The sequence below is a fragment of the Esox lucius genome, chromosome 15 (genome assembly GCF_011004845.1).
Source record: "Esox lucius isolate fEsoLuc1 chromosome 15, fEsoLuc1.pri, whole genome shotgun sequence".
In the NCBI taxonomy this organism is placed as follows: Eukaryota; Metazoa; Chordata; class Actinopteri; order Esociformes; family Esocidae; genus Esox; species Esox lucius.
Window position 1 is genome coordinate 20,705,159 of NC_047583.1, and position 21,620 is coordinate 20,726,778.

Sequence of the window (21,620 nt, forward strand, 5' to 3'; positions counted from 1 at the left end):
TGCTTAGTTTAGCTAGTTCAGCTGTATGTCCAAGTTGGTTGTACTGTACCTCTAGCTTGATCATCCTGCTGTCCAGGACATTCTTGTCTGCTGTGGGGGTGCAGTAAGTTTGCAGCATGTGACTGGTGTCAGCCACCCAGTTTTGCAGCTCCTTCAGCCCCTGGGAGAACAGCTGATGCTCAGTGACGATCCTGTCGATACGGGAAGCCTTCTCCTGTGGAACCGCACAGTATTGCCATGTCCTTAACAGGTAAGCCACTGTGTATTCAACCATGTGCAAACATGACTTTTAACCTGGGTCGAAAGTCAAACTAGGTTTTCAGTATAAAATTATAAACAACAACAATTCTGAACAGACATTTATAGCAGTAAGAAATGAATAGCAATAGTAATTTTGCCCATTAAATAGCAATTCTGGATAATCAGTTCCTAAGCATTTTCAATACGGCATTACCTAAAAAGAGAAATAGTATTAAACGATAGTTCATTATAATAATTCAGCAACTGTCATTTTCCAGACAAGGACAGTCTAGTGCCTCCTCCCTGCCCTGCAGGTGGACCGACGGTCAGGCAGGCATTAGTTACCTTGGTGAGGTTGGTTAGAGCTAGGTACTGAGAAGAAAGCTGCGAGACACGGTGGACAAAGCCCTTTCCGGACACGTGCCCGTCCCACAGTAGCTGGGCCTTCTCTTTGAGCCTGATCAGCTGAACCTCTTGAGAGGCTAATTCCTCGAGCACAGACTGCAAGGGCACAAGCAGGTTATCACAGAGGCATGCAAGCCAACACGTAGAGACAGTTAGCCAAGTTAACATAGACTCGCAGAGATCAGACATGGAAAGGAAAAGATTTGGAAATGTTATGATCCACTGCCGTGACATAGGCAGTCGAAATACGATTAACGAACAAACAGACAAAGGTGTCTGATTCAAGACTTTGCAAGCATTGAACATGGCTGCTAAGTTTCAACTGTATAAACATAGACAGAGCAGATGCATTTAAGAATTGATAAGGAAGGTGGCAGGCAGAAATGAGAAAAAAGGAGTTATGATAAGCTTTAACAGTGCGATGCAGAACTCCATCAGTGGCTGTGATTCACTGTGACAGAGTTGAAATGGTGAGCTTCTGTATTGGCCGTGCTGTTGCCTGGCAGAGCTGGGTGGAATGGTAGGATGGCAGAGACAGTTGCCTGGAGAGAGGTCTTCCTGACGTGACACGGTGACACAGGCCAAGGGCCACGTATACCTGCAGCTTGTGCAACTCCTGCTTTTTGGCTGTGAGGTCGTGGAGCCGTGTGCTGCTCTCCTGTACGGCAACCTCCGTCCCGTAAAGCCACTCCTGAAGAGGCTCCGCACTCGCCTCAAAGTCCTTCATCTGACACTGGAGGTTCTGAAACATGAAAGTGATACACACACTCTGAAAATTCAGAACCGAGGTTTCTGTAAAACGAAACAGTAAAGGGCCAACAATTTACTCTCTCCCAGAATACTCAGGGATGATTACCTGTAAAGAGGTCTCCCTGTGGTGCAAGTTGGACATCAGTGTCTTCCAGTCCTCTCTGGCACTATTCATTTTGGCCCGGACAGCATCCACTTTGTCTTGGGCAGCAATGCTGACCACAAGATCGCCACTGAGCACCACAGCATTCAGCTTGGAGTGGCCCTGCTCCCTCTCACATAGGAACTCCTTTGGTAGCGAAAAAAAGGACCAAGACATGAGACAACTTTAAAAATGAATTGTGAAGGTTGGGTTCCCCCTGCGTTTTTTTGGTTTTGTTTTGTTGCATTGTTTCTGTGCTGTCTGGAACATAGCCTGCTTTGCTGTATTAGTCTTCATTGTTTTGTAACATTGTTTCTGTGCTGTCTGGAACATAGCCTGCTTTCCTGTATTAGTCTTCATTAGTTTCGTCTGTGCTTCTGTTCATTCGCCCCCTCTCAGTCCTGTTTATAGCGTCTTTTGTGAGGTATTGTGTTTCGCCAAACTACTGAGCCTGTCGAAGCTACTCTATTCCGCTATTTTTCTCCGCAGACCTTGATTTTCGCTCTCGTCCTTCTGTGCCTCTGCCTGATTCTGACCCACCTGTGTACCGACCCTTGCCTGCCCTGTTTTGCCTGGTGGATTCTGGGATGTGATTAAACGTAGCGCTCCACGCTTGGACCCTGCCCCTGTGTTCCTGACACGAATATCCACCGCAATAACATATTCTTGCAAGGTTAAGAACAAAAGGATTTCCTAAATTACTTTTCGTTGACACATTTACTGGAATATTAGTAGACCTTTGACCCATAGTGTACCTGTATCCTCTGCAAACTGGATGATGCCTCGCTGAGGTTCTGAGGCACATCAAAGCACTTGGCTGTGTTAATCTTGGCGTTGACCAACCACTGCTGAAACTCTCGGAAAGCAGCACGGAACCGATTCTCTAGAAGCTTCTCTTTGCTTTGGCATTCTCTGGACGCATGCATGGTCAGGCTATGACAGACAGGACCCAATAGAATCACATGAGAGGTTATCCTGCACACTTCACTTTGAAGTCCACCACTGATGTCAAGGAATTCGTTGTACCACGTAAGCTGAAATCAAATTGAGTCCGCAATGGAATGGCATTTCCACAGAACAGTGTTTAATACAAACATCCTTAATGATTCCTAAATATACTGCTCCGGGAAAAATGAACTGCTCCTTTTTCTTTCCTTTCCAAAAAAGTCAAAAAGGAAGGTTTTGAGGGAGGAACAGAAGTGTTAAAATTAAGAGACCACTGTAAAATTAAACATTTCTGTTCCTCACTCAAAACTTTCCTTTTCAACTTTTTTGGAAAGGAAAGAAAAAGGTGCAGTGATCTTAATTTTTCCCAGAGCTGTATTATTTGCATTATCTATAAAATACCTCTCTGTTATGCTGCTGACTGACTCACCTGTTGTATTCCTTTATGAGGGAGGACACTCTTTCTGACTGAGCACCCAGGTCTCTCGAGAACCGCCAAAGGTCGTTGAGCTGGGACTTCAAACTGTCTGACATGGGCTCTACTTTGACCAGACCCTCCAGTGTGTCCTGGATGTCACAACAGACGTATCAGAAACATCATATTTAGAGAGGGAATGGGGACTGTGAAAAGGCTTGAGGATTTATAAAGGCAACTCTGACCAAAGTCTCACCTATTATAAATTCCATTATTACATTTATCTTGCAATAGCAACAGGGGCTTCAGAAAGTATTCAGACCCCTTCACTTTTTCCACATTTTATTGTGTCATAAATCTACAAACAATACCCGATAATAACAAAATGAAAACAGGTTTTGAGAAATGTGTGCCAATTCATTGAATATCTGAAATATCTCATATACATTAGTAATCAGACATAAACAATTATATTTGTTTTGATGTTTAGAACAAGGAAAGGTTGTATAAAAAAAAAGCAAAAGCATTGAAAATGTCCAGGTGTACAATGGACATCATCATTGTGAGAGGGAAGAAGTTTGGACCCCCAAAACCCCTAGCCAAACTAATTCATGGTGAAGTTAGATGTGCCAAAGGGCACTTAAAAGACTGAAGAATAATTGAGTTCTATTTTCAATAAAGTGGCACAAACTTTGGATAAAAAAGGCTGTAACTCAACAAAATGTGGAGAAAATTAAGGGGTTTAAATGCTTTCCAAAGACACTGTATTCATTTTTACACTGTACGTATACAAAACAATGTCTGACCTTTGCAATCTGCCAGCCCTGCACAGCCTCCTCCCCACTGCTCTTCCCCTCAGCCTGAGCCAGCCTGATCCTCCACTCCTGCAGACGACCGCTAAACCCCTGCAGGTCCTGCTCCAGCTGAGCTGCCAGGCAGTTAAACTCCTGTTCTGAGCTGGCAAGCTGAGAGAGAGCCGTCTCCAGGTCCGCCCTGGTCTGCAGAGCCCCGCGCTCCCACTGTTCCCAGGCGGACAGCAGGGCGGCCTCCTCCCTCTCCACGGCCTCAAAGCCCACAGAGCCGGTGTGGTCCCTTGTCGCAGCGCCACAGTGCTGCACTCGGTTCAGACGCTCTCGGCCACGCTGCCTGGAGTCGATCAGCTCCTGTTGGGGAACGTGAAATAAGGAACATTGAAACAGGAAAAAATGACTATAAAGCCAACTGTTGTTAGCTAACTGATTACTGTCCTTTTGACACTCTGATGTCCTATACATTTTTATTATGCAATGTATATATTTAGTTTTTTAAATTCCTTGTTAACAATACACTTTTAAAGGTAACATTGGACAAATGTATCAGATACTTCTGGTATGTGATCCTTGAGCTTCTTTACCCGAACTTTGGCAAGCTTCCTTTTTACAGCACTGGAGTCTCCTGACAGGTCAGACCAGCGCTGGAGCTCCTCTTTGGCAGAGGTCAGCCAGTCATTGAAGTCCCTCACAGCTTCCAGGTAGTGCTCATGTTCTGACACAATGTCCTCCATGGTCTGAACCTTACTCTGGGTGGTGGACAGTACAGTGTCTGAATTAGGCAGGGTAATGTTTTCCCATAGACTAAACTGTGGAGGACTGTAATGATATTTTCTAAATACATCAATAACATCCAATAACGTGAACTTATGCTAATAACTATTTTTTTCTTTTGCAAAACCATCATGACTGATCTTTGTTTAACTTCTTAACATTCCAGTAATTTAGCTTATTCAAAGCGACTTACAGTTGTAAGTGCATACATTTTCACACTTCTCTTATGCCGAATGTACTGTATACACATAGGAGCGAAGCCTGTAAATCACTGCCATTCAAAAAGAGCAAGGCTTTATTACCTTGACAACCGCGGTGATGTCAGCAAAGTGCGTATTGAGCTCCATTCTCTGCTCTGATCCGAAGGCCTGGTCGCCTGTCTTCTCATGCAGCTCTGCAGCCTTCTCTGTCAGCCTGGCCAGTGGTGCAGCGTGGGCTTCCACATCAGCATGCAGGGCCCTGAGGCGCTCCAGGAGAGATACTTTCTCCTTCAGGCCTGGCTGCTGGGCCAGGGCCGGACCCATCTACATTTACATACACATTTCAGTCATCTAGGGGACATGTGGAGCACAGGTGTCAGCCCTGTTCCACGGAGGGTTGAGTGTCTGCTGGTTGTAGCTCGTACCATGTGCACGACTGATTATTTGGGTCGCTACTTAGGATCTCCCCTCACCTGGTTGTACAGATCTCAACTGGGCACAAACCAGAATGCACTATGCCCTCCGTGGAATCGGTTTGACATCTGTCATCTAGAGAGACTTACAATCATTGCATTTAGTTAACGAATGAAAGTCACCTCCTGCTCTACACATTCCATCCACTGCTGCAGTTGGCCCTTACTCTCCTGGTAGCTACTCCACTGGGCTACCGTCCATTCCAGACGACTGACAGAAGAGATAAACACAGGAAGTTATGGTTTTTCTTGACTTTTAATGAAACTGGGGTCCATTTTGTTTCTAACCTAAAGAACACAACAATATTATTTTGTTGCAACCGTAGGTCATTTCTCAAAGCTGTCACACACAATATGCAAATGCTCGGCACATATTTGTAAAACATTAAACACAACTCTCTATTAAAGACGCAAAATTCAGTAGAGTAAATCATGTCAATCAAAATGAAAATATTTTAGTCACAGCTGTTACAAACTTCAATATTGAATAAGAACCTCTACTGCATGTGCACAATTCTCTGTCTTTTCTCAGTTGTTTAATGAGCAATTGGTCGTGTTTCATGCATAGAACAAGTCCCCAAGAGGCCAAGGAAAAAACCAAGGAAAGGTTGAGGGGCCCGTGGAGGAAGACGGGTTCAGAAGAGTTGTGTTGAAGCGACAATAGGCAAGTTACAAGGCTATCCCACCCTTCATTTCAGTATTACTGGTCTGTATACAGTAAAATGTGTTAAGTATGATTTGTAAATTGGATTGTTTTTTAAGTGCTTTGTTAGCTTGGTGTATATTCATTATTTATATACAGCAACACTGAATTAATAATAATTAAGCCTTTTGTTTCTGGATATTCACGCCCTCGAGTGACATTCTGCATTGGTTATCCCATTCTCCTCAAGTAAGGTTCACCGGCCTCCACTGATAGAAGCGGGTGGCAACACAGGAGTGTACAATACCTGTGACAGCTCATGGAGGTCATGAGCATGTTAGCCCAGGCGTCCTTCAGGTTCTGCAGCTGGGAGTGGATGGCTTCCTGTCCCTCCATACTGTTGAGCTTCAGGACCTGCTCACCCTTCCCTACTGCCATGTTCAGCTTCACCTCACCCTCACCCTTCATGAGCAGGATGTCCTGGAACCGACGTTATTCACACTCATTACATACCGTGATTTACTCACTGTAAATGATGTAACTAGTCTAAATGGACCCTTTCTAGTGGCAATGCCTCCAGAACTCTGCCACCAGACGTTTAAAGAAATGAATCAGGTCTATTTTGGATTCAACCGACCTGTACAAGCTCTAGCCTCTTCTCCAGCGTCTCCTTGTTCCCCATTGTGCTGTTGAGGCTCCCCAGTCGTTCCTGAACCCCGTTCAGCCAGGACCAGGTGCTCTGCACGGTCTCCTCAAATGCCTGGCGTTCCTGCAGGGTAAGCTGGCAGCTGCGCAGCCTCTCCCTGACCCTCCGCAGCAGAGCCTGGTGCTGAGACTGCAGCCCTGCGGCCACCCGTGTTTCGCCACCGTCACCCCGGCCGCCTTCATTTAGCACCTGCGACTCCTGGCACAGTCGCTCGAACGAGTCCCTCTCCTTGAGCGCCTCCTGGTGGTATTCCTCCACCACGTCTAGTGTGACCTCAGGACTGCTGTGTTTCCCCTCTGGCAGGTCTGTGGTCAGCCTCTGCTCCATGTTCTCCAGCCACCGCCTTAGCCTCTTCAGACGCCCATCAAACCTGAAAGACAGACACAGCATATCCCCTTTATTACAATTGGGGACAGCTTTCCCGTCCGTGCGGGTGTAAAAGAACTAGAGCAACACTTTGAGAGGCCTTGATAGGTTAAGATGAAGGTATGTACAAGAACTATAGTTCAGTGGATCTCTTACCCATTGAGCTGGGCAGTGGTATCCTCCAGGGCCTGCTGGTTGAGTCGACACTGCTCTATGAAGTGATCCCAGTCCTGCTGGATGGAGGAGAGGTGGTGCTGCACCTGACCAGCACTGGCCTTGGGGAGGTGGAGCAGCAGCTTCTCTCCTTCTTCACAAACCTGAGTCAGACGAACCTCCCCCTCCTCCACACGCTCCAGAGCCCCCTAAAGAAAATGTGGACATGTCTTTCTTACTGTACCATATGTGACAGGTAATATACTGTATAAGGTCGGGGCACAGACCGTCCAGTCCTGTACAAAGAAGGGTTACATGTCGTGTTTAGGACGCACCTTTAGCTTTTGCAGTTTGCGCTCAATGATGCTGGTGTCTCCTGACCTGTCAGAACACTCCTTCACTACTTCCTTCTGCCCAGATAGCCAGCTATGGAACTCGCGCACCAGGTCTACAGAACGAGAGAGACAAACCATCAACATAATCTCTATAATAATCATCAAGAAGTAGTGATGAATACTATACAGTACTGCAGTGCAGAACAGATTGCTAAACCAATCGGTTCATGGTTTCAGTCCTCCCCACCATTGAAGTGTTTTTGCAGAGCGTGCTGCAGGGAGGTCAGGGTCCTGGAGGACAGCTGGTTGACAGACTCATAGCTTTTGATAACGTCAGTCAGGCCACTACCCAGCCCAGCCAGCTCCTCTGAGGGGTACTTCCTACACAGAGTATTCAGGCTCTCCCTGGTGGAATCTATGCTTCCCTGCTGGTTCTGAAGGTCCTTCTGGAGGTCCTGTCATGTAATTCACACATAGTAGAGCAAAATAATGTCAAGCAAAACAACATAAAATAATACATGTGTGATGAGTTTAAATGTTTCTGGGAGAATCTGACATGGTGTATTTTCTGAGATATTACAAGCTTGGTATTCTAGAGCCTGGTATATTCCCATTCAAACCAAAGTTGCTATTGAAAAGCATTAATACCAGTGTAAAGTTAATAAACCATATATACATGTATAGTCAAGGGTGTCTTCAGGTAACGGCTGTTCAATTTAATGTCTATCTACCTTGACTCTGCAGATGTCTTCTGGATCAAAGCCAATCTGTGAGCTCATCAGGGACTGCTCTTGGTTTTTTAGCCAATCAGACATCTGGGTAATGTAGTCTTCGAGCTGCTTCCTCTGGGAGCTGAAATCCTGAAGGTTGCCCTTGGCCTGCTCACACAGTTTCTGCACCTGGTTCATCTTCTTCATCAGGTCTGCCTCAAGCACCTTATATGAACATATAGACGTTAGGCTCTGTGTTGTAGTTACGAGGCAAAACAAATAGGTCAATGTATTGCTATGAAATATCTATAATTTTAAACCAGAATTTCCAAAAGGGAAGATAGACCTCAGATTCTAAGGGATCACGTACCTGTAGTTTAGCAGGTGTCTCCTGGCTGTGACTGAGCTGCTTCAGTTCGGACACTTTACCTTGCAGGGTCACAAGCTTCTGCTCTTTATCTACCATTTCCACCTGGATAGGGACAGGGAGAAACAATAGATTCAAGGAGGGAACATTTGATTTAGCATTTTGAGCAGTTACAATGTAGATAAGTTGATGATTAGGAGCTTTGGTGTGGTTTCCAAAAAATGATACAACTGTTGGGACAGTATGTGATAGATGACGAACACCACCTTCATTCCAACATCTTCCTGCTTTCCTTAAAAGCCGTACCTGTAAAGCAGATAGTCTTGTCTCCATTCTCTGGCTGTCATTAAGATTGTTCAGGCTCTCACTGAGTTCCGTCACTGAACTGGTGGTCCAGCCCTCGATTTCCTCACCAATCTTCTGTACGTCATCCCACAACGCAAGGCTCTGGCTCAGACACTCAGTGTTGTCTTCGATCCTCTCCGACACCTGGAATGTTAAGGGACTAAATTAACCTCTTGAATTTAACAAAATCTGTGTAGGCAAAACATTGCCAAGTAATAGATTGTCATGAAGAAAATCAACATGGATATAAGTATAAAAGCTGGATTAAGCTTGCACGTGGACAAAACAGAATATTCCACATAAAATGCCATAAATAGATTTTTATGCAGCACCTACACTTCCTAGGGTCCATCCTTCCTTCCTTCCTATGGTCATTACAGGCAAGATATCTTGCCACCATGAGTGTCAGACATTGCCATCAGCCATCAACCATTAAAGTATCGTTTCTTGATGGCTAACATGCAAGTTTATTCTGTCTTGTGAATTGAAATATTGATAAGAAAACACCACATTGGTTAAATGCTGTTGGCAACATGTGTGTTGCGTAGATGATGTCTGACAATCTGAATACAAAGGTATAAATGTCAAGACTGATCTTTTGGAACTATGGACTGGTCTTGTACCTCTTGTTTATAACTAACATATTTTCCTGTCTATGTACACTTACATCCAGCCACAGGTCCACCAGTGTCTCCATATCCTTTTTCAGCAGCTGGGCCTCACAGTCTGGGATTTTTTTCAACTCACTCAACAGCTGTTTGCCTTTACTGGAGAACTGGTCCAACTCACTCTGCCTGGCTGACATCTGTGCCTTCACTGTGTCATGCTGAACAGGTAGAGATGATTGAAAAAAAAGCAACATTTTATTAGGAAGTGATGAGTCCATTTGAAGTTGAATGCATGATTAATGTTTAATTATTTACGGTGAAATAAGGTAAATAGTTCACATTACAAATGTGTATATCCCATTGGTTTATAATGAAAACTAAGAACGTTATTATCTTAACCTTAGAAAGCAGTCTCTTGGTTTCCTCGTGGTCAGTCAGAGCAGAGCCGATGTCAGTCATACCCTCAGTGTTCTCCAAGATGGTGGTTATAGACGATTTTAGGCTCTGGTACTCCCTCATCAGTTCTACCAGAATGCTGCATTGTTCCTGCCTAACACATAAAGTGTACGTACAACTTTAGGCCTATTACCAGATTTCTCTATATTTTAAATGTTGTTTTTGATTCATGACATATGGACTATGTGAACCCCTATTTTGGTTGTTTGGACTTCCAACTACACAGACGTTTTTGTTGTGTAATGTGCAATGTTCAAGAATCAATCTAAAAGAACCAGGCTTAATTCAGACTGGTTAATAGATTTCACATGTCCAGCATAAGTTTGTTGTGGTTCTTTTCTCTCAACAGTATCCAGTGTATTAAAACATTTTGTTAGACAGATTGCTGTCATCATTACATGAAGATGGAGCCCTACCTGTCAGTGATGAGTCTCTTGGTGTCCTCCCAGGTGGTTTCCAGGAGGCTGATTTCTCGCAGAACCTCCCCAGCCAGCTCTGGATCTCTCTGAGCTAGTTGTTGACCCTTGTCCCTGAGCCACTGCTCCTCATGTTGGTGAGACTGAAGCTCATCCTCCAGCTGGTTGAAGAACCGGAGCCTGAACAACATAAACAATGAAAGAGAATGTAGATAGACTCACATACAGTCAGCTGTTCCCAACAATCATGACTATTGAAAAGAGATTATGTACAGTAGATGGAATTAGCAAATTAATGGCAGAAAATGGCCAAAATTAGAACAGTGTTTAAAGTAAACCACTTACCTCTGCTGCAGTGCTAATGGGCTAGGCTCTCTAAGGATCTGGTGGTCAGCCTTCTCCTCAATGTCCTCCACGCTCTTCAGCAGTTGCTCCTTCCTCTGCCTAAAGGAGCTCCACATTGCTCCCAAAGCCTCAGCTTCACTCTGCTTGTTTCCTAGTAGGCTCCTCACCATGTCCAGCTCCCCGCTGAGACCGTCTGCCAGAACCCGACACGATGTCCGGGACCAGGACTCCTCCACACCACTCACCATGTGGAGGTGGCCTTCAATTAAATCAAATCAGATTTCGTGCCAATGGTACAGCGCGGTTTTGTAGCACGGTAGCAATACGATGTGCTTCAGGGCTGGGGGGAAAGAGAGTGACAGTAGAAATACCTTTACAGAGGCTGCTGTCCAGGCCGGCTGCCTGGGTCTCCAGTCCGCTGATGTCTGGGACAACGGTCTCAAGTTCTCGCTGCAGCTCTTCCACGCGCCCTCGGTCCCAGCTCCCGGCGCCCTCCACTGTCTGCCTCAGGACTCGCAGTGCCCCTGCAGCCTCACGGTGGGTCTGTAGGCAGTGCGGTAGGCAAAGTTACAGTGCATCTACAAGTCTTCAAGCATTTGAGAAGCCCCAGCTTCCCGGTGATACAATCACGGCTCAGTCGTAAGTCTAGGATTTGGGGCCACTTTGCATTTATATGCTTTAACTAATGTTCCCCCTAAGTCTGCCATTTGGTACGAGCCATGGGGTTATTCAATCACGCCCCAGGTCACCGTAGCAGACACTGATGGAGACGGCCCTACAGCTACAGTAGATTTTAAAAAGTAGTCTGGTTGTTTTTATAGGACCTATGGTTGAGTCACAAATGGCACCCTGTTCCATATATAGTGCACTACTGTAAAGAGTGTAACTTGAGTCTCAGTTTTACCTCCAGGAAGGCTTCAAGCTTATCAAGGCAGTCCACCCGGAGCTCAACCAGCTGCTGGGCCTCCAGGTAGGGCTGTAGGCAGCTCCCCTGTCTTCCCTGAAGAAGCTGTGCATCATGGGGTTCACACGATGCACACAGTCTCTGTGTCTGGAGCTCTAGACTCTCCCTTACACTGTTCTGCTTCTGCAGTGCAGCCAGCGTTTCCTACAGCACACCATAAAGGAGACAGAGTAGGTTGGAGTAGGTTGGAGCAGGTTGAGACCAAAAAATACGGTCATATACATCTTATAACAGATATCTCACAGTAGGACAGTCTGAATGACCAGCTGACCATTCGCACCTTGACTTGGGTCACAGAGGGCTGAATGTCAGTGATGTTGACCTGGGAAGCTGAGTGCAGGGAGGAGAGGAATGCCTCACTCCACTGACAGAACCTCTGCAGAGCCTGGTCAAACTCGTCCACCTGAGAGAGGTGGCTCTGGAGCTCCTGGATTCTGTACAAATAACGGGAACATGAATGAACACTTAATAAATCAGATGCCATGTACTGTGTCATACAGAACTAGATACAAGATCCATCTGCCAACAATTAGTGTCTGTCTGGAATAAGGTCTGTTAGTTCTACTCAAAATGATACAAATATGGATGCAGTCTGATTAAATAATTGGGTTTGTGCTAAAGCAAGTGATAAACAGTCAATCTGACTGACCTTTTGGGGATTAGGTCATTCTGGGAGCTCCATCTATTCTTCAGCAGCTCCAGGTCCTCTTTGAGCTGCCTTTCCCGCTCCTCTGGGGCAGTGGGGTAAAGGGATGTCCCTAACGCTACCAGGACAGCATGGAGGGACTCCAGCAACACCACTTCAGACTGCAAGCTCTACGGAAGACAGTTTTGTTGAAAATTTGCCAGAGGAAAAGGACAGTTTCTGATTTAGCAGACAGAGATTAAATCTAGTAATGGACTAAAAAGTCTTTGGGACCATTTCACAGACACAGATTAAGCCAATTTTAGTGCTGGAAAATAAAAATAGTTTTTTGGTCTCAGACTACGCTTAATGTTTGTCCATGAAACCAGCATTTTAAATAGAGAAGTTTCAGGCCAACTCAGTGTCTCAGAAAATCGGTTCTAACACCAGGACATGAATAAGAATCGGAAGAATAACTGTACCTGCAAATCCTGCAGCTCACTATGTAGCTTGGCTTTATCTGCAGGGAGACAGTGACTCTCAGGTTTGGATGTAGACTCACATCTCTCCAAGCTGGATACAAAGCTGGAACGGTCCTTCTCATACCTGAAACAAAGTATTAAAATTTAAGAGTGTCTTATAAAGAACATTAAAAACAAATGTTTTGCATCTATTTCAGAGCTAAAGAATCCGTTTCCCAGATCAATATCAAGCCCAAATCTGATCAGATCTAAATAGCACTTTGACGAAGAGATTGTATATTCCAGGACTAGGCGTAATCTGTGTCTGGGAATCTGGAACCAATTTTGTTCCTACTTTTGCCACAAAGACAGGAGCTTCTCCAGTGTGTTCTGTTTGTCCTGGGCCTGTCGTAGGCTCTGGTCGTAGCTGGTCTGTAGAGCTGCCAGGGCACTTTCTGCCTGCTCTCTGTTGCTGAGCCTACGAGCCCCAGCAGACAGGGACAACAAGGCTGCCTTCAGTCGCTCCAAGCTCTGGGACACCTCCTGTAGGATAGAGATAGACAGAGAAGTACCACAGAAGGAAGTAAAAACCTTGATTAATATAACATTATATACTGTAGCTTTTAGGCACAGCCAGCAGACAGCAAGAAAATATTGTTGATCAAATGGCAAAATATTATATGCAACAGTTTTTCAGAGATATTCAACCTTAAATCTACAAATGTGTTTCTCTGAGAACAGAAAACAAAAGTTATGTCTGATCTGAAATAAAGCACATTAGGTAGCCTAAATAAGAAATGAAATGCTGTCAGTATATCATAATGATGAAATCAGAGTGAGAGGAAGACATGCCATGTGGTTCTGGAGAACTTTGTAGGTCTCTGTCGAGGAGGTACAGGAGGTGACAGGTTGGTCCAATTTCTCACAGAGATCACCATGACTTGATTGGGCCTTTAATTAAAAGATTTAAAAAAAAAAAAGGTTACAAATTTTCTAGAATCTTCATTTTCATGTGGTAATTATACTGTTCTCCAGAGATTACTTGGTGGTAACCCTCTTTCTGTTCTACCTCTTCCAGACTGGTATTGAAGCGGTGCTGTGTGGAAGAGCTCTCCTGCAGCTGTGCGTCCAGCTGTTCCACACTCTCTCTCAGTTCCTCCCAGTACCTGAATACGAAAGGATAACACTCAGCAATGTAAAACATCGGAGATCAAACACATAGGAACTTTATTGTCCAGAACAAAAAAGTTCAGTTTAAAGAATTTTTAACTATCCCTGTATAATGCAGGTGATTAATAACTATGCAACATGTTATACGTCTCAGGAATAAATAACTTCATTAATAACATTACATTTTATTTCTGTAATTTAGTCGATGTCGTAATCCAGAGCCATTTATATTACATTTATATTTTACAGACAGCACATTTAACCATGGGAGGTAAAACCATCCAGAAATCAGTACCTGCCGATCTGGGTGAGCCGGGCCTTGATGCGGGCTGCTTCCCCAGGGGAAATGAACTGGGCCAAGGCCTGGGAGTCTGCCTCTAGCTTGGACAAGACCTCCGCCCTGTCTCCCAGCTCGACACCCACTGCCTGGAAGAGAGAGTAGTTTGTTAGGTTACTAAACGCTAACATTATATCAGTTAAAAACAGTTGTAATACTGAATGAAGTAATGAAAGTTGTTATGAATACCCCGTTGAAATGTTTGTGCGGTTTCAGGGAAAGTAGCTACTGATTTAGGATTCTAATGAAATACAAAAAAAAGGATTGCTTCTGATATAGCCACAGGATGATATTTTGGTCAGGGGGTGCTGATAATGGCGAACAGGTACTGAGCAGATAATCAAATGGACAGACAACACGTACCAAGACGCCATTGTCATTTTAATCAACATCAAATACTACTTAAATGCTTTTCACCAAATTCTTCTTTTAGTCAGTTATTTCAGCCCTTTGTCCCTTCTTCAGACCGTCTCAGGAGACTTCCCATACCTTACCTCCCTTAACTTTTCGCTGAGCACTGACAGTGTCCCAGTTGACATCAAGATGGCCAGAGTCACGCTCCTTCTGAAGAAAGCAACACCCCGTCTGGTGTCAAAAACTACAGGCCAGTATCCTTTCTGCTTCTTCTTTCCAAGACACATGAGCAGGCTGTCTTCAACCAACCCTCTTCTTACCTCTTTAAGAACAATCTTCTCAACCCTAACCAGCAAGGCTTCAAAACGGGCCACTTTGTTGTTCTTCTCAATGTACCAGAAGTTCTTCCCAATGTCCATGCTAACTCTCTATCCTCTGTTGTCACCCTCCTTGATCTATCCGCTGGCTTCCGACCCTGTGAACCATCGTATGCTACTTGCCACCCTCTCTGATTTGGGCATCTCAGGCTTTGGATTGCTTCCTGCTTGGCAGAGCGCTCGTCCATGCTTCCAACACCCAGGTGACTACGAGAATCAAAGTGTGCCTTACCGCTTGGATGTCAGCCCACCAACTCACATTTAACCTTGACGAGGCTGACCTGCTCTTCCACGGGATGGCCTGTCCACTCCAGGGCATACACTGATGAGCCAAAACATCATGACCACCTGCCTGATATGCTGTTGGTCCTCCGTGTGCCGCCAAAACAGAACCGACCCGCCAAGGCATGGACTCTACAAAACCCCTGAAGGTGTCCTGTGGTATCTGGCACCAAGATCCTTCAAGTCCTGTACGTTGCAAGGTGGAGCCACTGTGGATCGGACTTGTTGGTCCAGCACATCCCACTGATGGTCAATAGGATTGAGATCTGGGGAATTGAGGCCGAGGCAACACTGTGAACTCTTCATCATGTTCCTCAAACCATTCCTGAACAATGTGGGCCATGGCAGGGCGCATTATCCTGGTGTATGTGGCCACTGCCATCAAGGAATACAATTGCCATGAAGGGGTGTACCTGGTCTGCAACCATATTAAGGTAGGTGGCCCGTGTCAAATTGACGTCCACGTGAATGCCCGGACCCAGGGTTTCCCAGCAGAACATTGCCCAGAGCATCAGCATCAGTTTCATCATGGTTAACTAGTGTCCTTCTCCCAGAGTGCAAAGAACCTAGGAGTGACACTAGATGACACCCGGTGACTTGATCCTGTAGATACATGCTCTACAACATTTGTAAAGGATGTTCTTAATTCACACAATAAGTGGCACAGGCACTCATCCAGGCACTTGTCATCTCACATCTGGATTACTGGGTAACACTTTACAATAAGGATACAGTAATAATCATTATTAAATGCATTGATTGACATTGATTCATGACTTATTAATGCATCTATAAAGCCTTGATTATGTGTGCATGTGTTAATAACATATTAACTAATTATTAGTTAACTGTTGGAACACATATCAATAAACATTAACTAATACATTAAAACATAGTGTAAACTAATAGTTAATTAATGCATCTACAAATAAAGAACTATTTGTGGTTGTGTCGATAAACATTTTACTAAATGAATAGGTAACTAATAAAGGACATGTTAAAAAACATCAATCAATACATTAATATATTTCAATCCAAATCTTAGTTGATGCAAATTATCGTTGTTGTGCATGTGTTAATAAACATTAATATATCTAGCTAACTGTAGAATGGACCAATAACAAACATGAATTCATACATTAAATTTAAATGATTTCATGATAATATAATGCAACTACAGATTCATGATTTGGTGTCTTTCATCATAGCAAAAACAATTAAACGTTTATTATTGAACATAATCAGTTCAAATGAGGTCATTTCTTAGAAGGCAACATATAGTATAACCCTAATTCCTTTAACAAACAACACCTTTCCCCCAACAACTGTCATTTGTTGCTGAATACTGTCCAGTCACAGAAGCCAGGCTTTTGTCCTTCGTGAACAATACCTTACTTATTACTTAGTGACCTGTCGCTTACTTACTTGCTTTTCTTGTGTCCATCATGAACAATAATACCTGTTGTTATATCCTGTGTATTATTTCTTGTTGATATGAAATGATGTTCAAGAACTCATGTGTTACACTCCAAATGTATTGCTTAATTATCACATGTATAATTCTGCTGTTTCAAGAATCTGTTATATATATACTTTTAACATGCTTGAATGTTCTCACAAAAACAGCATTTCATTAACTCCAAAGTAATATTACCCAAATGTCTGATGCTTTTTATAGTCTTTTGTGCAAAAATGCAGATCTCATTTATTCATGCTAATGACTGTAAAGCAGTATTTTCTAGTTTATTAATGCTTTTAGATGATTATGAACTTTTACATACTGATAATTTATAAATAGTTAAGTAAATGTGTTATCCTTATTGTAAAGTCACAACAATTCATTTGTTTATTAATTGCTGAATAGAACTTTTGGTTATAAACTATTAAGTTCTGATAATTAAGCATTAGTTAAGTAGCTTTGTGATCCTTGTAAACTGTAAGTCATAACTACGTTTTCATAGCTTAAAAGCACTTGCAGATAATAATAATTTGTTTGATTATAATTAAAGATTAATAAAATGTAAGATATTTACATGTTTATTGACACAACCACACACAGTTCACTATTTGTAGATGCATTCATTAACTATTAGTTTACATTTTGTTTTAATGTATCAGTTAATGTTTATTGATATGTGTTCCAACAGTTAACTAATAATTAGTTAATATGTTTATTAACACATGCACACATAATCAAGGCTTTATAGATGCATTAATAAGTCATGAATCCATGTCAATTAATGCATTTAATAATGATTATTACTGTACCCTTATTGTAAAGTGTTACCGATTACTGCAACTCACTCTTAGTAGGGCCCCCGATGTGTGTTATCCAATTCCTGAAACGTATTCAGAATGCTGGGGCCAGCCTAGTGTTCAACCTTCCCAAGTTCTCCCATGACACCCCTCTTCTTCAGGCACTCCACTGGCTTCCAGTTGAAGAATGTATCCACTGCACAGCCATGCTTCATGCCAATTCAACTCTGGGCTCATGACCGTTTCGCCCCTTCGGGACAGTTCCTAATCCACGCAGTCAAAACTCTTCTCTGTCCTGGCAACTCAATGGTGAAACCGGCCTCCCCCGTAATCTAGGATAGCAGACTTTCTGCCCATCTTCAGAAAAACCTCAGAAAACTCACCTTTTCGTAGAGTACCCAGAATAGTTCCACTGCCACCACCTCCGGTTGTCTTTTTGTAAACTTTGCTTATTGTTTCATGTTTATTTGTATGGCGTTCTTTCCAGCAATTACTTTTGCTGATACCTAATTAATTAATTAGAATGCACTTACTATTAAGCTATGTGGTTTTCTCACCTACTGTAGCTGCCTTGAAATGTATGCACTTATTGTAAGTCGATCTTGATAAGCACCTTATTAATGACTCACATGAAAAATGTAAAAATGATGGATGGAGAGAAAACATGCACACATCGCAAACTCTAAAAGTGACTTTTGGAATCTCTTTGGGGAGGATGAGGATACAGCAGGGTCCAGCAGCACCCCAACTCACCACGGCTGAGCTTTCTGATTTAGATCAAAGATCTCCTAAACAGTGACCATGCTGTGATGTCTACGTACAACGTGTTAAAACACACTAAGGAAACGCAGAGGTTGCTGACTGTACCTTAACTGTGTTGATCTGCTGATCAAGTGGAGCCGTCAAACTTTTTAGAGCATCCAGCTCTTTCTCTTTCTCAGAGATCCATGAGGAGAACGCCTCAAACTCTGTCCCAAACTGATCCCACTGAGTCTTCATCCCATCAAGAGCTTTGACGCTAGAAAAGGAGCAATATCTTTAGCTTATCACACAACTGGTTCGGTAGACAACACTATCAATACAGTGTTCAGAGGGGAGTATTCATAAAGTGACTCTGAATGGGGTTGCAGATCAAGACCAGGTCCTACTAATATTAAATAATTAATTGTGGAGACTAAACTGATCCTAGATCTTCACTCCTGGTCTGAGACACTTTATGATTACAGTCCCAGATCAGACTCTAGGTGTTTTATTACTCTTTCTTGAGGCCAGCCTCTGCTTTGTCCAGTTGTTCACTGAGGGAGCGGGCCTGATCCTGGAGCAGGGTTGTGTTCTTTGGGCCAAGCTGGATCTCTGCTGCTTTCCTTAACAAGCTGTTCACTTTGGAAGCTTCTGCTTCACTCTGCTTCAGAAGGACCTTTTTTGAGAATTAAAGATTGTGATATTTAGAAAGTGCACACAATGGAGGATGTGATATTTAGAATGTGTACCCAACGGAGGATGTGATATTTAGAATGTGTACCCAAAGGAGGATGTGATATTTAGAATGTGTACCCAACGGAGGATGTGATATTTAGAATGTGTACCCAACGGAGGATGTGATCTTTAGAATGTGTACCCAACGGAGGATGTGATCTTTAGAATGTGTACCCAACAGAGGATGTGATATTTAGAATGTGTACCCAACGGAGGATGTGATATTTAGAATGTGTACCCAACGGAGGATGTGATATTTAGAATGTGTACACAACGGAGGATGTGATATTTAGAATGTGTACCCAACGGAGGATGTGATATTTAGAATGTGTACACATTGGAGGATATGATATTCTCCATGTGTATGTTGTCAGGATGACATGAAGTTCAGATTAATTTAAATTATTCTTAAATCCATATTTCACAGCACATTAGTATGCAAAGATAATTAGTCTAAATTACGCAGATACCTTTGATGTGACTCCAACATGTATGCAACTCTCAACTATCATTATAAGGTGAAACTGTTACACCAACTTGTTCATGATTTGACTTCACTCACCCGGGCCTGGTCCCGCTCTGTAGCCAAGCTCTCTGGGCTGCTGAAGTTCATGTCTCTGTCAATGACAGAGCGGGCTCTGGTAACAAACTCCTGCACTGCCCTCTGCTGGCTGTCAAACTCCTGCCATGCAGACAGGGTCACCTGGGGGACAAACCGAGACAGTCAAAAAACTGATGATTATCTACATTATTAAAGACAATCAAGATTATTAAAGACTATAAAGATTATCTACAAAGACAGCACCTCCTGGACTAAGAAGCACTTATAATGGAGCATAACCTAAAATGTAAAATGTCTCTTGGTAAACAGAAGGCACATTGTATTCTGTTGATGAAATAGAAAAGCATAACACATCTGTCCTCCATTGGAGTCACTAAAACACACAATCATTTCTCCTCAAAAGAGCAATGGCAGAGCGAAATACTAATTTCCTGGTTGTTAAAATTCTACACAGTTCAGTAAAGTTCTGTCTGAGAAAATAAGAACTATATAGTGTAGAGAGTCATTGTGCCATCTTAATCACTTCTACACTTTTTAAATATCTAAAAATTTATTTTTTACAGCTTTTGTAAGCTGGTCAACAAAAGGTGAAAGTAAAGCCAGAGGAAGAGATTTGGTTCGAATACGGTGTACATCAGCTTACGTCCACAAGGTGAAAGCAGATTTGGGATATTCCCTTTAATCTTTATCTACGACCCTCTGTCCCCAACTATTTATGCCGTCAACAACCTGCTGTTATGTACTCAAAGCAATTAGATCCCAGGCAATCCACCTAACGTCCCTTCTCAGTGAAGTGTGTGTATTCCAACTGGCTGTGTACACTCCTTAACCCAACCATGTGTCTCATCCTTGTATTTGTGTATTGTATTTAATTGTTTGGTGTGTACTCATTCACTGTTTGATCGCATATGGCTACTTCCAACTAATCAACCTAACCTAAGAATAAGAATAATCCTATTTCAGTTTTTTGCCGGACTGCGTGAGTGGAGCCGGCCTAGAAGAGCGAATGTCTCTTACTGAGTGAGTGAGTCCGTCCCTGACTGACTGACTAGGTACTGTGTTCGACTCCCCTAACAGTCTAAACGCGTTGCACCTGAGGTTCAGGACAGACAAAAACTTTGCTGGCTATAACTTTACGTAGCTATGTGATAGGAAGCCTAAAATAAAACAGTTCTGGTGGATGTAAGGATTTGTTCAGGAAAGACAAACACTTCGGTGCCTACATGATTCTCTCGTCTTTTCACTTGACAAATTCTGTTATCGTCACCTATATTGATAGATACTCAATGTCATTCACGAATGGCTAATTAGCTGTTAAAAAGGCCAGTGGTAAAAGAGGATTTGTTCAGAATAGACAAAAACTTTTTGGCTATAACCTTCTGTCAAACAAGGCCAAACGAGGCTTCATTAGCATTATTTTAGCAGCATGATATTATGCTGGCAGCACTCAGATTTTCATTTTCACAATAAAAGTCCTAATTGAAATGTATAAGGCCATACAGAATGTAAAAAAACAGCAGGCAAGAATAACATTGGAACGGACATTAAACATAAAATTACAATCTAGAATTTGAAAAATGAAAATCTGAGCTAGCGCTGCTAATATAATATCCTGTTCCTAGAAGAACGGCCATTTCTAGTTTACTGTTATATTGCGACAATTTCTGGTGGATCTTCGAATTATGTCTTAGGATTTCATCAGGATAGTCAAAAACTTCGCTGGCTACAAGATTCTGTCATCTTTTCACTTGAAGTAAAAGTCAGTTATCGTGACCTATATTGATATAGTAGTTATTGTATCAATGTCATTCAGAAATGGCAAATAAGCTGGTAAACCGGCCAGTGGCAAAAGCCATACAGTTAATAAATGCTATTTTTGGTGGTGGTAATATTAATAAGAAACGTTACAAAGTTTAACACAATGCGTAATGGCGTCTAGCGACATCGTTTTGGCTAATATTAAAATGCCCAGTGGCAAAAGTCATGCAGTTCATAGATACTATTTGTGGTGGAGGTAAACTTAATAAGAAGCATTACTCAGTTTAACACAATGGTTAATGGTGTCTAATGAAATATTCAAACTTGATGTTAATGCATGACAATATTATATAATTTCAATATGCTATTCTGATACACAGCAGATGATCAGCTCT

At 42.8% G+C, this 21,620-nt stretch overlaps 1 protein-coding gene across 3 annotated transcripts in view; it reads right to left on the minus strand.

The window, feature by feature from the left end:
* The window catches only part of syne1b (spectrin repeat containing, nuclear envelope 1b), a 106,477-nt gene that overhangs the window by 49,032 nt on the left and 35,825 nt on the right, over positions 1 to 21,620 (minus strand). For all 3 annotated transcript variants that reach the window (XM_034297399.1, XM_034297401.1, XM_034297400.1), the window contains 34 exons: positions 19,468 to 19,608; positions 18,686 to 18,846; positions 18,297 to 18,447; positions 14,119 to 14,249; positions 13,723 to 13,819; positions 13,506 to 13,604; positions 13,009 to 13,196; positions 12,675 to 12,798; positions 12,217 to 12,383; positions 11,848 to 12,001; positions 11,508 to 11,711; positions 10,975 to 11,146; positions 10,604 to 10,862; positions 10,259 to 10,438; positions 9,786 to 9,936; positions 9,446 to 9,604; positions 8,740 to 8,922; positions 8,437 to 8,538; positions 8,088 to 8,291; positions 7,604 to 7,811; positions 7,357 to 7,469; positions 7,025 to 7,230; positions 6,434 to 6,872; positions 6,104 to 6,276; positions 5,277 to 5,364; positions 4,783 to 5,004; positions 4,291 to 4,455; positions 3,704 to 4,060; positions 2,913 to 3,049; positions 2,293 to 2,470; positions 1,502 to 1,684; positions 1,244 to 1,387; positions 586 to 741; positions 50 to 214 (listed from right to left, as the gene is read on the minus strand). In XM_034297399.1, the coding sequence (XP_034153290.1) occupies positions 50 to 214; positions 586 to 741; positions 1,244 to 1,387; positions 1,502 to 1,684; positions 2,293 to 2,470; positions 2,913 to 3,049; positions 3,704 to 4,060; positions 4,291 to 4,455; positions 4,783 to 5,004; positions 5,277 to 5,364; positions 6,104 to 6,276; positions 6,434 to 6,872; positions 7,025 to 7,230; positions 7,357 to 7,469; positions 7,604 to 7,811; positions 8,088 to 8,291; positions 8,437 to 8,538; positions 8,740 to 8,922; positions 9,446 to 9,604; positions 9,786 to 9,936; positions 10,259 to 10,438; positions 10,604 to 10,862; positions 10,975 to 11,146; positions 11,508 to 11,711; positions 11,848 to 12,001; positions 12,217 to 12,383; positions 12,675 to 12,798; positions 13,009 to 13,196; positions 13,506 to 13,604; positions 13,723 to 13,819; positions 14,119 to 14,249; positions 18,297 to 18,447; positions 18,686 to 18,846; positions 19,468 to 19,608 (5,961 nt within the window). The remainder of the gene's footprint in view (positions 1 to 49; positions 215 to 585; positions 742 to 1,243; positions 1,388 to 1,501; positions 1,685 to 2,292; positions 2,471 to 2,912; positions 3,050 to 3,703; positions 4,061 to 4,290; positions 4,456 to 4,782; positions 5,005 to 5,276; positions 5,365 to 6,103; positions 6,277 to 6,433; positions 6,873 to 7,024; positions 7,231 to 7,356; positions 7,470 to 7,603; positions 7,812 to 8,087; positions 8,292 to 8,436; positions 8,539 to 8,739; positions 8,923 to 9,445; positions 9,605 to 9,785; positions 9,937 to 10,258; positions 10,439 to 10,603; positions 10,863 to 10,974; positions 11,147 to 11,507; positions 11,712 to 11,847; positions 12,002 to 12,216; positions 12,384 to 12,674; positions 12,799 to 13,008; positions 13,197 to 13,505; positions 13,605 to 13,722; positions 13,820 to 14,118; positions 14,250 to 18,296; positions 18,448 to 18,685; positions 18,847 to 19,467; positions 19,609 to 21,620) is intronic.